This window comes from Rattus norvegicus, chromosome 16, assembly GCF_036323735.1.
Source record: "Rattus norvegicus strain BN/NHsdMcwi chromosome 16, GRCr8, whole genome shotgun sequence".
Taxonomy (NCBI): domain Eukaryota; kingdom Metazoa; phylum Chordata; class Mammalia; order Rodentia; family Muridae; genus Rattus; species Rattus norvegicus.
Window position 1 is genome coordinate 73,234,693 of NC_086034.1, and position 15,365 is coordinate 73,250,057.

The window sequence follows — 15,365 nt, forward strand, 5'->3', positions numbered from 1 at the left end:
CTTTTGTTTTTTCTTTTGAGACAGAATCTCTCTCTGAAGCACCGGCTGGCTACATGGACCAAAATGGCCTCCGCCATATGGCACCGAGTAGGGCAGGGCTCGGAAGTTAAGAGCAGAGAGGTGGGGTCCCAGCACCCACAAGGCAGCTGCGGATCATACTTGTTTCCCTTCGCTTTGTTTTGTTTTTTTGAGATGGGGTTTCTCTGTGTGGCCTTGGCTGTCCTGGATGGAACTCATAGAGAAACACTTGACTCTGCCTCCTGAGTGCTGAGATTAAAGGCACGCGCCACGACCGGCTCGCACTCACAATCATTCCAGAGTGTCCACGAATCCTCTTCTGATCTCTGCAAGCACCAAGCACATAATACAGCACATACACACACACAGAGAGAGACAAAAACACGCATACACATAAAATAAAACAATAAGTTTTAATAAATAAATAGTCTGCTTCGTATTTATCGTCCCGCCACCACTTGCCGATAACTATATACCTACATATACACCTATAGCCCTATTAGGTACAGAGGTCCCCTCTTGCCTTGAGCCAAGCATGTTCCTGCTCATGTCTGTCTTTGGTTCTACTACTGAACAAAACATGAACACGCCAGTTTCCGCCACTGCACCCCTGCTCCTTCCTCACTATCATCTGTATGCACAGGTTCACCCACTGATCATCAAACAGGTCCCTGCCAGCTTAGAAAACAGCCCTGAACACGTGGCCACCATTCGCACATACACCCTAAGCCTTTAGCCCACTCTACGCCAGCCTTCTCTGTGACCAGCCACTAACTCTCGATCCATTTGACAGCAGAAAGGTCTCAACATTTACCTCTAAGTCCCTCAGAAGCCACCAGGAATCTTAGGAGCAGTAACAACTTCCAGGCACTTAGAACACGCCACGGGCCCGTGGGAGGCCCCCATGATGTTCCTGTGCCCCATTCTGCCTCTTGTTCTTTTCCAAGTCCCTTAAACAGACCACCTCCAAAGCAAACTCTTCATCAGGCCCTCAGGTAAGACCTGGAGGGCAAAGTCCAGAAAGGCGTGCACGGGCTTGTCACTGCTCATGCCTTCAAAGAAGCTGTGTCACCCGCACAGCTTTCTGGAAGCCAGAGGCCATCACCATGTTCTTCTTACTCGAGGATGATTTCTCCAAATCTATGTTCACATCACTCTTCGCATTGCGACAACCACCCCTTTCTATGATCGTCTGAGTTAAAGACCTAATTACACTGTTTCCCCAGAAGGAACGCACTCCCACTCCCCGAGATCCTCACCTCTGGCTAGCAGTTGTCACCAGACTGTCACCAGCCTTCTGTGATCCCCACCTCTGATAAAGTTGGCTTGGTATACGGTATACAGAGGGAAGCCCAAACCAGCCCAGGTGTGGGGAAGGGGCACTTTTCTCCTCCAAGGAGGAAGTCTTTTAAGCTGACCACATCATCTCCACGCCAGTAGCCCACCCTGTTTCCTCAGCTCAAGGATCCAGCTGACGCTCGTCCTGTTGTCTTACCTTGTTCGGGCAAGGTTGGGGCTGGTCTGGCAGTGCAGAGAGTGGCTGTGACCAGCACAGCCCAGAAGAGGAGGCCCCTCCAGCCCCACATCCCAGTTCTGCAGTTAGAGGTTGGTAACAAGGCTCCGCACCTCCATGGATACTCTGCCGCTGCGGTGAGCGGGATCTGCCTTCGCAAGCTGACTCTGGGGAAAGAAACAACGGCTGTAATCGAAATTGGGGAGAAGAGGGCGAGGGGAAAGAAAAAAAAAAAAAGCATCACGTCCACAGTCAACCTGACAGGAAGGCTGCTGCTCTTTAGAATTAAGTTCTTTTTATATATTACATCCTGACTCCAGCCCTCCCACCCCCCATCCACTCCTCTGTTTCTCTTCAGAAATGGGCAGGCTCCCAGGGATATCAACTAGACAGGACATGTCACGTGATACAGTAAGACTAGGCACCTTGGGGCTGGAGAGATGACTCAGCAATTATGAGCTCTGATCCAGAGGTCCTGAGTTCAATTCCCAGCAACCACATGGTGGCTCACAACCATCTGTAATGAAATCTGATGCCCTCTTCTGGTGTATCTGAAGACAGCAACAGTGTACTCATTCACATAAAATAAGTAAATCTTAAAAAAAAAGAGAGAGAGAGACTAGGCACCTCCCCTCAAATCAAGGCTGGATGAGACAACCCTGTAGGAGGACAAGGGTCCCAAAAAAGACAGGAATCTCACAAGAACACAGTTATACAACGGCAACACATACGCAGAGGGCTTACACCAGACCACGCAGGCTCCCTCATCGTCGGTTTGGACTCTGAGTCCCTATGAGCCCTGGTTGATGTTGTGGGTGTCTTGTAGTGTTTCTTGGCTCCTACAATCCCAGAAGGATGCTTCTTAGGGTGCAAAGAGAATTGAGCCTGTCTCGACATTTATCAGAGGTAACAGGCTTACATCCATAATTTGTCTTGTTCCCCAGTGGGCACTTTTGGTAGGTGAAGAGCCCTTTGAGAGACAGACCCTCCTGGGAGGTTTTAAGTCAGCTGGGGACAAGCCTGGAAGAGGAGGAATTACAGAGAACCCCAGTCTCACATCCCTCCCTCATCCTTTCTGTCCCTGACCATGAGTGAACGGGATTTCTCTGCTACAGAGAGCTCTCCGCCGTCTAACCTTCCTGCCACTGTGATAGCGTGCTCAAAAAAGCAATGGTCGGGGCTGGGGATTTAGCTCAGTGGTAGAGCGCTTACCTAGGAAGTGCAAGGCCCTGGGTTCGGTCCCCAGCTCCGAAAAAAAAGAACCAAAAAAAAAAAAAAAAAAAGCAATGGTCAACTACAGACTGAAACCCACATAACGGAGAGTGAAATAAACCTTTTCTCTCTTTAACTTGATTACCACAGCTGTTTTGTCAGAGCGCTGGGAGGCTGGACGCTACCTTTCAATTCTACAACGATGTCCTCAGTGCGAGCTAAGTGGCAAGTTGGCTGGGTCAACAGCCATGATGTTCTTCAAGAGAAAAGCCTCGCTCAACTATGAAAGGAAGGGAAGGGACTCCCAGAAGTCCCAAAGAGCCAAATGGCAAAGGAAGGGCTTGAGAAACACGACGTGCAGTTTCAGGTCCCAGGAACCTCTGACGTGGGTTTTGTAGACATGGCCAAGTTAAAGAACCACCACATAAAAGCAGTCCCCACAAACGGCACAGAAATGGCATCGGAAACTCCAGTAAGAAAGCTGGGTGTGGAGGGGGCACTCCTCTAGTCCCAGCATTTGGGAGGCAAAGGCAAGGAGATCTCTTGAGTTTAAGGTCCGCCTGGTCTACATAGAAAGGTCCAGGACAGCCAGGGATACACAGAGAAACCCTGTCTCACCACCACCACCACCACCACCACCACCACCACCACCACCACCACCACCACCACCAAAGAAACCATGAATCTCTTGAGATGCAGTCAAGCATCACAGAAGCCACAAGTGCACGCGCCGAGCTCATTACGACCCCTCTGAAGCCTAAGACGGTTAAGACCAAGAGGAAAGTGTCCCAACCACAGGGTAGGCAGTCTTGCTTTTATCACCCACCCATGCTCGGGGATTGGATTCATGGTTACAGGGCCAAGGGTTGTAGACTGCACCAACCAAAGACTAGGCCCAAGGAAGGCTGAGACTGCAGCTGCAGCTCAGAGTCCCAAAGGTGTCTAGGCCCCGGTGAGGATCTCAAAGTGAAGGCCTTTCTCGAGGTGAAAGTAGATAGACCAGTGGGATCTGCACCCTCCTCAACCCGTGCCATACACATGCACTATTTGTAGATGGTTGCTGTAATGCACAAACTAAAGCAAAAAAATAAGATGAGAGAGAGAGAGAGAGAGAGAGAAGAGGAGGAGGAGGAGGAGGAGGAGGAGGAAGAGGAAGAGGAAGAGGAAGAGGAAGAGGAAGAGGAAGAAGAAGAAGAAGAAGAAGAAGAAGAAGAAGAAGAAGGGAGGGAGGGGGGAGGGAGGGAGGGAGGGAGGGAGGGAGGGAGGGAGGGAGGGAGGGAGGCAGGGAGGGAGGGATAGGTTAAGTACTGGTTCACAGCTTCAGATCACAGGGAATATGGAGACCCCATAAACCATTTCCTTTTTCCCCAACCAGGGATGGAATCCAGGACCTTTCACAGGCTAAGCCAAGTGTTCGTTCTTCCTCAGAGACCCATCCCCAGTTCTCCAGGGCCCATCTTTTTGCCCCTAAAATGAGAAGAATTACGGAACCTCCAGTCACACCAGCCTCCCTCCCAGAGAACACACGCTTCACTACTTGAAGGCAGAGCCAGACACTGTGAGATGGATCCAGCCATCTCTGACAGCAATGAGTGGCGATGTCAGGGGGAGGTGGGAAAGGAAAGCCCAGCACAGGCACAGTCAGGCACAGTCAAGCACAGTCAAGAGCCGGTGCAGAGGCTGACACAAAGTAGCTCACCCAGACCTAGCTAAAGCCATGGCTTCTGCAGCGCGTGACCCGTCTAGAGTCTGTGATAGTAATTTTTGGTATTGGATATGTTTTATTTATTACTGCTGGGGGCGGGGTGACAGTGTCACAGCACACATGCAAAGGTCAGAGGACAACTCTATGGAGTCGGTTCTTCCCCTCTTCCTTTACATGGGTTATGGGGGGGGGGGACGGACTTCGTCATCTCACTGGCCCTGTGGTTGGTGACATTTAAGACGACTTCCACGGGTCCTAAGGCTGAGAGGACAAGTGCAGAGAACTAGCTGGCTACAGCGTACCAGGGTGACCACCTCCTGTCTCCCAGGTGTTTTCTGCCCTCAGTGCTCCAGGAAACCATCCAAGCTATTCAGGGAATCTGCTTCCGGAACATGCCCTAATGTGGTGTCTCAGCCCTGCCTCCCCCTGAGTCAGGAAGGGCCCCTCGCTAGTGAATCAGTCCTGACTGGCAAAAAAAGAAAAAAGCCCCACAAATTCTTGGCCAGCAGAATATGTGCACAGTACCACTAACTGCTTTCCATAGGCTTACTGAAAAAATTTAATAACTTTAAACCAAAAGCGAAGTAAATATTTCTCTTCTGGTTTCTTTTTTTTTTTTCCTTCTGAATTTAGGAAAAGGATTAGAAATGGAAGGAATATTTGCCGAATATATTCGAAATATACTTTGTGGAGCCTACACAAGCAAAATACATTTATATAAGACTTCCTCCTGCTCTGCCTCTAAGGATAGCACTGGTCTCTGTTAAGAGATAAAGAAACTGGGGGGTGGGTGGGCGGGGATCGGGGATATAAGAGCTTAAGTACTTTGCCCAAAGAGCTGTTGGTAACACTAGAACTTGATCACCCAGGCTTGGGGACATTAATTCAAGGTGGGAGAACGCAAACAATTTGGCCACACCTAAATGGGATTCAGCTCAGAGGAGAGCTCACTGTCCAGAGGCCCCTGCATTCATCCCCAACACAGGAAATTCAAAAATAAAAACCAGCCCCTCCATGTGATGCAGGCAGACACAGGCGGACTACCATACGCTGGAGAAACCAGCGGGATAGAGAAAGAGAAACCCAAGTCAATGCTAGAAATGACAAATCCCTCGGGGCCCTTCAGGACCCAGGGTCAGGCAGTCTCAGGCCTGAAGATATTCTAAACCCACACCTCAGATCCCAAAGACATCTCATCAGTGTAGGTGGGCCTGCTATCCACAAAGTGTACCGGACGACAAAACCTTAGTCCCACAGTAACCCTGAGCTCTAAGGCTTTAGTATCCACAAAGGGTGGGTAGGAGGAGCCAGTGTCACCGTGAGATGACTGATTAGACTCCAGCGGACCGCAGCTTCCACCTGTCACTCTGTTCCCTGAGATGCCTGCCCACCTACCTCTTCCTAGGGGTGGGCTGGCTACACACACGTCCTTTCATCCCCGGTGTCGAATGCTCTTCAGACACCTGAGACTATTCTGAGAGCATTCTGGAACCTTCCCCCTGGCTCTCGTCTAAAACAGGTACAAGAGTTCCTCCTGCCTCCCCCTCTTCTTCCCTCTAGGCCTCGAATTGCACAACAAAGATGCTATAGACACTTGGCCTCCCAGTACCAACTCCAGGACTGACAAGGTGGCGGGGTACACGAAATGCACGGCTCTGCACATGTGCAGAACACTCGCTGACACAAACCACAAATCCAAATGGGATGGGGAATCCTAGAGGCCGGCACCTTAGCTCTTAGGAATCACCTCCATCCTCCACTGTTAGACAGGTGTGACCCACAGCCTTGGAGGTGTACACGGCCGTTTCCCCCACAGCCGCCCCATCAGTCTCTCCACTATCAGCCGAGGCTCCCGGATTCCAAAGCCCAACCCTGCTTAGACGAAGATGTCTTCGATGAAGGGCAGTGAGATCATACGACCTCCATTTTCATACTTGTGGGAAAGTTAAAATATTTGTCCTGACGACATCCGGGTGGCTACAAGGACCAAATGGGCAGTGTGAAAGAAACTGAGAGGGTCTCTTTTTAAAGTAACTTATGCAACAAGAGCTTCAGGGTATCTATATCTAGCAGGATGCCAGGGCCTGGAGCACTCGGCCTTGTACCTCAGTTCTAAAGGTCTAGAGAGCCTGTTAGCATCAAATCTCTTTGTCTAAAATGATTCGAGAAACCCATCTGGTGCGTTCAGGACCAAGTATCTGTCATGGTCTCCTCCTCCTCCTCCTCCTCCTCCTCTTCCTCCTCCTCTTCCTCTTCCTCCTCCTCTCCTTCCTCCTCCTCTTCCTTCTCCTCCTCCCTCTTTTTGGTTTTGTTGGGTTTTTTTGTTTTTTGGGTTTTTTTTTTTTTTTGAGGGTTTCTCCATGTGGTCCTGGCTACCCTGGAACTCACTCTGTAGATCAGACTGGTTTCGAATTCGAGAGTCCCACCTTCCTCTGCCTCCCAAGTACTGGGGTACAGGGTGTGCACCACCACCTACCTTCTCATCTCCCTCTTAAAGATTTTCTTTGTGCGTATGTGTATGTGTGCACATATGTATGTGTATGTGTGAATGTGTGTGTTGTGACTGTGTACCATAAGTATATGTATATCCATCCAAGGAGTCCAGGAGAGAGAGAGAGTGTGTGTGTGTGTGTGTGTGTGTGTGTGTGTGTGAGAGAGAGAGAGAGAGTGTGTGTGTGAGTATGTGTGTGTGTGAGAGAGAGTGTGTGTGTGAGAGAGAGAGTGTGTGTGTGTGTGTGTGTGTGTGTGAGAGAGAGAGAGAGAGAGAGAGCACATACCCTACGTGTATGGATACCCAAGGAGTCCAGGAGCCCTCTCCCCTGGAGCTAAAGTAACAGGAGGCTATGAACCACTTGATGTTGAGCCCGGGAAAAGAACCCTGACCTTCCTGAGGGACAATGAGAGCTCTTAACAATTGAGCCATCTCTTTTTTTTTTTTTTTTGGTTCTTTTTTTCGGAGCTGGGGACCGAACCCAGGGCCTTGCGCTTCCTAGGTAAGCGCTCTACCACTGAGCTAAATCCCCAGCCCCTGAGCCATCTCTTTAGCCCCTAGGTCTTCCTCTCCCTGCTCTCTCACAGTCAACGACCACTTCTATTCATGACACTGCTCCCATGGGACGGTTCCTTATCCTGGGCATTGGTTCCCAACTGACCTGAACATTTGTAACATCACAGGCGGTTACATGTACCTGTTGTCACGTGTGTACACATGTTCACGTGTATGCACATAGTCAATACAGAGAAGAGCCTGCTCTCTGTAGTACTAGGCTAATGGAAGAAATAATAGCAAACGTGTACTTAAAAAAAAAATCACTTCTGAATGTACTTATTATGTGTATAGCTGTTTCGCCTGCTTGCACGTCTGTGCTCCATGTGTCCGCCTGAAAAAGCCAGAAGAGAGCATCAGATCCCGCTGAAACTGGAATTACAGATTGTGAGCCGCCATGTGGGGGTGCTGGGAACCAAGCCCACATTCTCTGAAAGAGCAGCCAATGATCTTTACTGAGCTGTCTCTCCAGACCCCAAACTCCTTGTACTCCGGACAACGTTCTCCTACAGGACTCGAGCTCCCTCCTTTCCCACAGGTATTTGGCGCCCTCCATTCTCACACCACTAACACTCTAGACCTAGTTGGCAAATCTGGTGGCTCCGGGCCACATTGCAGCTGTTGAACTATTGAAATATAGCTCCTGCCAACTGGGGCGCACTAAGAGCGAAAAGCAGAACGTGGTCACCAACATTTAGCAGGGGAGAAAAAAATGTAAAACATCTTAACCATTTTTTTCTTTTTAATACTGGGCCAGATACAGTGTGTGCTTTAGCGTGCCTGGCAGTTCAATTGCCAGCACTTCCAAACTTTTGGGTTGATTTCATGTAAAAGGATATTTTAGAAATAAATAGCAATAGTACAATATAAGTAAGACTCAATATAAATACAGTGTATTCTTAGAATCTAAACAAATACATTTAAAGCAGATCTCACCTGTTTCTTCTCATATACTTTCAAATGAGGGAGGATACTCCTGCCCCAGAAATCTGAGGAGGCTACCATTGTATTTGGGGGTCTGTGCCAGTGTCTCTCTTGCAATTAGGTCCCCACAATTAGGTCCGATCCAACTTAATCAATGAACCCCAGCTCAAAGCTCTGCTTCCACACACCTTCAAGCGCCTCAGCCCAGTCCTCTGATTTCCCCTGGTGCTCATGTGAACTCACTAACTTACTGGGCATGCTCACGTTCCCTTCCAACTCTTCTCTCAAGTGTGCTGGCTAGTTTCATGTCAACCTGACACAACCTAGAGTCCTTTGGGAAGAGGGAATCTCAATTGAGAAAAATGCCCCCACCAGAGCGGTCTGTAGACAGCAAGCCCTAGGGTATTTGTTTAACTGATGACTTATGTGGGTGGGCCCAGCTCACTGTGTACAGTGCCACCCCTGAGTGGGTGGTCCTGGGAGCTAAAAGAAAGCAGGTTGAGCACACCATGGGGAGCAAGCCAGTTAGCAGCACCCCTCTGTAGCTCTATCGGTCTATGGTTCCAGATTCCTGCTCTGCTTGGATTCCTGCCCTGCTTTCCCTCAGCAGGAGACAGTAACCTGGAAGGGTTAAGAGGAAGTAAACCCTTTCCTCCTCAAGTTGCTTTTGGTGGCGGTGTTTCATCCTAGCAACAGAAGCAACAGAAACCCGTGGAGCTTCAGTGAAGCAGGATTGGTGCCTACCTGCCTTTCATCGTACCCCCAAGCCTCAGCATAGGAGGTGGGGGCATACACAGGAGATGGGGCATCTATGTTAAAGTAGACTAAAAGGCAAGCAAGCCTGAGAAGAAACAAACCCAGGCTGGACCCTTCCGTGTTTCAGCTTAGCCGTTGTTTGGATCTCAGAACATTTGGATAGACTTTGCCAGTGAGATCCAAGTATGACATCCCAAACATTTTGGAGTCTGAAATTCTTGGACTGCCAACATGACATGTGCTGCTAGAGTCCAGGTTCTCAACCTGTATGTGCGCTTCAAGAAAAAAGAATAGACTTACAAGGGGAACAAAAAAAGCCGCAGCCAATTCCCCATGCTAACAAGCACTGACGCCAACAGGGTACTGTTCTGAACATATTGAGGTCCCAGATTTGAGGACTATGATACAGAAGGATGACTCTCTTTAGATAAAAATAAGACTTACTAAACAGCAGAGGGAACCTTCCCCTCACCGCACTTTAATAAACACTTTTAAACACTAGGGATAGTTTTGCTTACAAAATTGTAACTCAAACAAAAGACATGCTAACTGTGGGCCTGGAGATCACCTCTGCCGGCTGCTGTAGCTGAAGACTGTCATTGGAGTCTAGTGACTTCAGTTCTAACTTCGGTGGCACAAGTTCCCACTCACATATGGACATGAACATATACATATAGATAAAAATAAAAGAAAAAGAAATGCAATGCTTGTGTATCTTATGAAGAAGTTCGGTTTATTAATAATATTTTAAGCATGTGGATTGAAAGAAGGAAATAGGCTCTCAGAAAGAAAGGCACACCCAAGATTGCGGACTTTGGGTTTCTCTAAAAGGCAGTGAGTGGCCTAGCTTCCTTTGCATCTCTGTTACAAAGTATCCAGATTGAAAAAAAGTAACCAAATGATTGGCAACAAGGCTTGGGGGTTAGCTTAGTAGTAAAACTATTTGCCTAGCTAGCAAGTACAATACCCTGGGTTCGAGTCTCCAACACTACTGAAACAAAACAAATGTGTGTTCCCATATATGAAAAGCATCTATATGTTTTTAAGATAGAAAAATCATTAACTATTGTATGGGGGCATGAAACATGTCTAAAACCTCACACTCAGGAAACTGGGGCAGGAGGATCTCAAGTGGTTGGCCTTGAGGGCTATGAACACCAGACTCAAAAAACAAACAGGGACTGGAGAGATGGTTCAACCGTTAGAAGTAACTGCTTTTAAAGATGATCTGAGTCTAGTTCCCAGCAACAGCAGGTGGCTTACAACTACCTGTAACTCTAGTTTCTGGGGACCTACCGCCCTCTTCTAAATGCATCAGGGACCAGAAATGCAAGTGGTACACATACATACATATAGACAAAACAGTCATATACATAAAGTAGACAAAACAGTCACATACATAAAATAAATAAATCCAAAAAACAAACAAACAAACAAAAAACAACAAAAACAAAACAAAACCAGTAACAACACAGCAAGTGAAACAATAGCTTAGCTGCTGACACAGGACACGGGAGCTACTCCAGTGTTAGCATATTCTTGGAATTCCTTACCCAGGTGAACACTATTTAAATTTCCAGGCTTGGGGGCCTGGGGAAGTGGGGAGGGGGGGTGTTCTTCCTGGAAGGATGGTAGTAAGAAAAGAATTCCTATTTAAAGCCAATGCAAACTTGGGGGGGGGTGTTGAATTTAATCCCTCTGGAAACACCAGCACCTTTTCTAAAGTTCCACATCTGGACTCCCACGTGCATTCAGACCCTTTCCAGAGCCCCGGAGAAAAGAAGAAATGCGAGACAAATTTCCCAAGAGGAAATTAAACTCCTCTCAAGTGACGGGTGGCATTTTTAGAACAAGAGGTCAGAGACAACTCCAACACCTCTTCCTCCTGCAGTTCAGGACCAGATTTTCCAAGGAGGAAACAGGGTCCTCCCAAGACCCACTGCAGCTCCCAGCTCAGCAAACAGGATGACCTTGAACTGTGGATCTCCGTACTTCTACAGAGTGCTGGCTGTCACCAAGGAAGAAAGGTGCTACCAGATTTCCTAGGACGCTCTTCAACAGCCATTTGGATCAAAGAAATTACAAAAACTGGAGGCAAGAAAGGAGCCGTTGCTGATAAACTTGTTTTAGATCTCTTAGACCAAACCGAAATAGTGGGAGAGAACCAAATTCTTTTCTTTTTTATTTTATTTTATATTACACACAAACGTGCACGCCAGTGCAGGTGTCTTCAGAGACTGTACGTTTCCTGTGAGCTGCCTGATGGTGCATGCTGGGAATCGAACCGGGGTCCTCTGGAGCAACGGCCAGTGCTCTTAACTGCTGAGCCATCTCTCCAGCCAGAGAACCACTCCCTGTAACCTAGTCTCTGATCTCCACTGGAGCACTGTGGCACCCACATAAATAACAAAATAAACGTGGAATTAAAAAAAAAAAAAAAGGCATTCAGAGACACTAGGTACTAAGCCACAAGTTCACATGAACAAGGCTTTCAAGAGTCTTGGGGTCAGTGTCACAAATACGAGAAGAGAGGAGGATCTAACACCACAGACTGTCTTGGTCTCCAAGGCTGGTGTCTGCCTCCCCAGTGCTCCATTCGACTCTCTCATCCGGAGTCCACTCTGAAGAAAGCTAGCTCTGGTTTAGGGTGCTTGCATTCATTCTAATCCTCTCCCGTGAGGAGCAGGCGATAAGTGGTGAAGTTCCTCCGTGCCTTCCGTCCCTTTGCTTCACTTGCTAATTCAAAGGATACCGATTTAACCTACCGCCATTGCTTCATGGCCTGAGGGCCAAGGAAAACCACCTTCTTAAAGGCTGTACACCACGGAACCAAAAGAAGCAATGGCCATGTTCATCCAACCTCCCCTTGTGAAAATACCTCGTATTGGAAATACCCATGGCTCTCAATCCACTGCCCCTCGTTGAAAAGCTGACATTCAGCTATGACTAAGAGTAAACGCAACATATTTCAAGTAGCTTGTCACTGATGAAGTGTGTAACTGTCCCGACTGGAACCAAGCCCCAGACAGCGACTGGGGTCCCCAAACACCCAGCACTCTGGGGTCAGCTGGTTCCCCCAGAGTGTGTCCCAACTGGGGAAATATGTAAACAAGCCATGAGGGAGGGAGGCAAGCCATCAGCACAGTTGGCGGGTATTAGTTGAGCTTGTTGGCCTTAGGTCACTGAAAGGAAGAGGCACCACCCCAGCGTGGGGGTAATTGGCTAGACGGTGGCTGGTCCCAGGGGCCAGCTACTTAGCTTTAAAACAAGCCCCAGAGAGGAAACCCGGAGCCTGGCCAAGGGAGGAAGAAGGCCACTTTCTGTTCAACCATCTCAGGGCAATGGCTCTACAATTTAGATACTATTCCAAAAAAAGCAATGGTCCGGAGGTGAGAAGACCAGAGCACATCTGGGAAGGAAACAGTCACCTTAATTACCATGTCTAGAGAAAGTGCGATTTCATTACAGCCTCCAAAACTACCGCCCCAAGAAGGAAACCAGAGAAGTGTTTTCAATTTAAAAGACTGGAGAGGGTGAGAGGCACCAGCCCACTCTACCCACCCAGCCGCTAACTTTGGACCTTTTGGATGCTTTGTTGCCCCCCCACCCCCTTCCAAAGGAGTGGACATTCCATCCCTGGCCCTGTAGTCATTGTTTAAACGGCAAAAACACTCCAGTTTAAGCTTCTGAGGACTGCAACCCAGGAAATTCACTGAAAACATAAGGTGTCTCTGGCAGCTACAGTACCAGGGGCTGCGCCCTGCTCCCCAAATGGAGGACGGAACCCGGAGAGGGACTGGGACGCGTGGCGATAGGTGGGCCCGTTGTGTCCACATGAGACAGGCGCTCCAACTATAATTAAAGGGAGAGGCGATACTTGGTTCCAATACACGTCGGGGCCAATTTTGGCTCAGCCCACCGACAAAGGCTACCTCTAGTAAGCAAGCGGCTCTCAAGAGGGTCCAAAGATTCTTAAACACCTCCCCCTCCCCCATCGTCGGCCACCAGCAAGAGAGTGGAAGAATCCAAAACCACTTGCGGATCTATAACTTTCTTTTCTCCTCCAATCCCAAAGCTTCCTCTCCATGTCTCAAGAAATTTTAAGGGGTAGTGGCGGCGGTGGTAAAGACTAGTCCAAGAATCTCAGTTTTAATTTAGGAGGGGGAGGGGAGGAAGAGGGATGTTTAATAATGTGGCTGCGGTGTACCCCGTGTAGGGTGAAACGGAACCAGATGCGGCAGCTACATCTGGGAAATGGGGGGTAGGGTAGGGGGAAAAAAACGCCGTCGAAATGCTTTGCAAATGAGTTAATAGCTTCTAGGCCCAGAAAAGGAGAACTCCCTCCTGTACTCCCAAGGTGTCCAGCTGCCTCACTGGGGGTAAATGTCTATTACAAACCCCATCTATATATTTAAAAAAAAAGTGAGCACATTCCTCCAAAAATATGAATAGTAGGTTGTCTTACCGCGCCGAAGACACCACAGGAGGAGGTGCAGGAAGCGCGGAGAGGGGGTCTGGGCCAGAGAAGCAACAAGCGGGCGGAGGAGGGTTCCACACCGGACAAGCTCTCCTCTCTTCCTCCACTTCCTAGAACGGTCAGACCCCGAGGGCCCCCTCCCCTTCTCCAGACACCTTCAAGAGTCCTCTAGATCTAAGACAAAATAGAACATCACCACCACCACCCCTCAAAAGGGGGGAATCTTTGCTCACTCTCCTCCGCTAAAACCGATTCAGCCATTTGGTGACGAGACCTCCTTCAAACCTATTCCAAGACAAGCTAGCCTTCCCCGCCACTTCCTTTCCTCCTCAACCCCCCAACCTGGACCCCAGACTTGCCGGGAGGTGGAAAAACACTTGAAAAGATCCCAGATGTGGGGTGTTGAGCCCAAAGCCACCGGCTGAATCAGGATGAATCCTCAAGAAGACCAAAAGATGATGCGTGTGTACACACACACACACACACACACACACACACGCACACACACACACTCACATGCACACACTCTCCACCTCCCAGCCCACTCCCGCCCTCCTCCCCAGTAGGGAACACACGGCTTCCGCCGCCTTCTCCTGGGCCGGGAGGGTCGGGGTCTGGACTCGAGCGCCGCAGCTGCCTCGCTAGCTCCGGAGCGCGAGTTGGCGGAAAAAGTTGGGCAGCGGGCAGCAGCGGCGGCCCCGCGCGCGGGGAGGGGGCGCGGGCGGCGACACTGGCCGAGGGAGGAGGGACAGGGGCGCCGGGGAGGGAGCGGAGCAGGGGGAGGGGGGTCGGAAGAGGGAGGCGCGGGCTGCGACTGGCGAAGCGCGGGGGCCGCTCGGGACGCCCAGCCAGCCGGCTCTGCGGGCGCCGGCGACTCTTACCTCACTTGGCGCTGCGGTCCCGCCTCTGGAGAGCTCGCCGTGGCGCGGCGGGTGTCTGTGTCTTGCGCTCCAGCAGCTCGTCCCTGGGATCCGTTCAGGTCCTGGTGGGGTCTCGAGAGCTCCGCGGCCGAGGCACGACTCCCGGCGGCACTCGGAGCCGGGCGCCTCCAGCCCGGGCGGGAACAATGGAGCCGAAGCTGGTGCCCCGGAGGCGGGGCGGGGGGGAGGGCTCGGGTCCGCCGCCGGGGGTCCCCAGATCGTGCGCCCCCCGCTCTCCAGTACGCGGCGGCGGCGTCGTCTCAGGCTTCTGGTAGCCCGAGTTCCATCGCCCCTCCGAGGGCTACGGCGGGCATTGACTGCAGCACGGCTGTGGTGCGCCTCTGGGACCTGAGAAAAGTCCTCGGTCTCCGCTGCTTTTCCAGCTGCGGCGCGCGCTCGCGGCCGGGAAAGGCGAGGTCGCCGCAATGCGCTAAGCACAGTCTCCGTCCAGTCCGGACGTTGCGGCCCCGTTCCCTGCGCAGCCCGGATCCTCGGCACGCAGCGGCTGCACCGGCGTTCCGGCTCGCGTTCGGCGCCACCGGCTGCCGAGAGCCCCGCAAAGGTTCCCGCAGGAGCGCTCCGAGCGCTGTGCGCCGGCGAGGCGCGAGGGCTCGCTCTCTCACTCCCACCCGGCGCTAGTCCCACCTCCTCCTCCTCCCCCTGCAGTTGCCTGCTGGGCCTTGTAGTTCTCAAGTCGCAGCCCGGGAGAAGCCCGGAGCGAACAGAACTGTTCTACAGTCAGGTCTGACTTGAGTTTCGCCTGGAGGGCGCCCGAATTTCAGGCTGTGGGTAGA

At 50.6% G+C, this 15,365-nt stretch overlaps 1 protein-coding gene across 13 annotated transcripts in view; it reads right to left on the reverse strand.

Annotated features, from left to right (window-relative positions):
* Positions 1–15,163, reverse strand: part of Fgfr1 (Fibroblast growth factor receptor 1) — a 55,225-nt gene extending 40,062 nt beyond the window's left edge. For 8 of the 13 annotated variants that reach the window (XM_006253327.3, XM_063275755.1, XM_063275754.1 and 5 more), the window contains exons 1-2: positions 14,533–14,667; positions 1,514–1,698 (exon numbers count right to left, since the gene is read on the reverse strand). In XM_006253327.3, the coding sequence (XP_006253389.1) occupies positions 1,514–1,604 (91 nt within the window). In that variant the 5' untranslated portion in view covers positions 1,605–1,698; positions 14,533–14,667. Of the gene's footprint in view, positions 1–1,513; positions 1,699–13,639; positions 13,933–14,010; positions 14,158–14,226; positions 14,363–14,532 lie in introns of those variants that run through there. The other 5 variants (XM_063275752.1, XM_063275750.1, NM_024146.2 and 2 more) reach the window with 4 other exon arrangements.
* Positions 15,164–15,365: the final 202 nt, after the last annotated feature.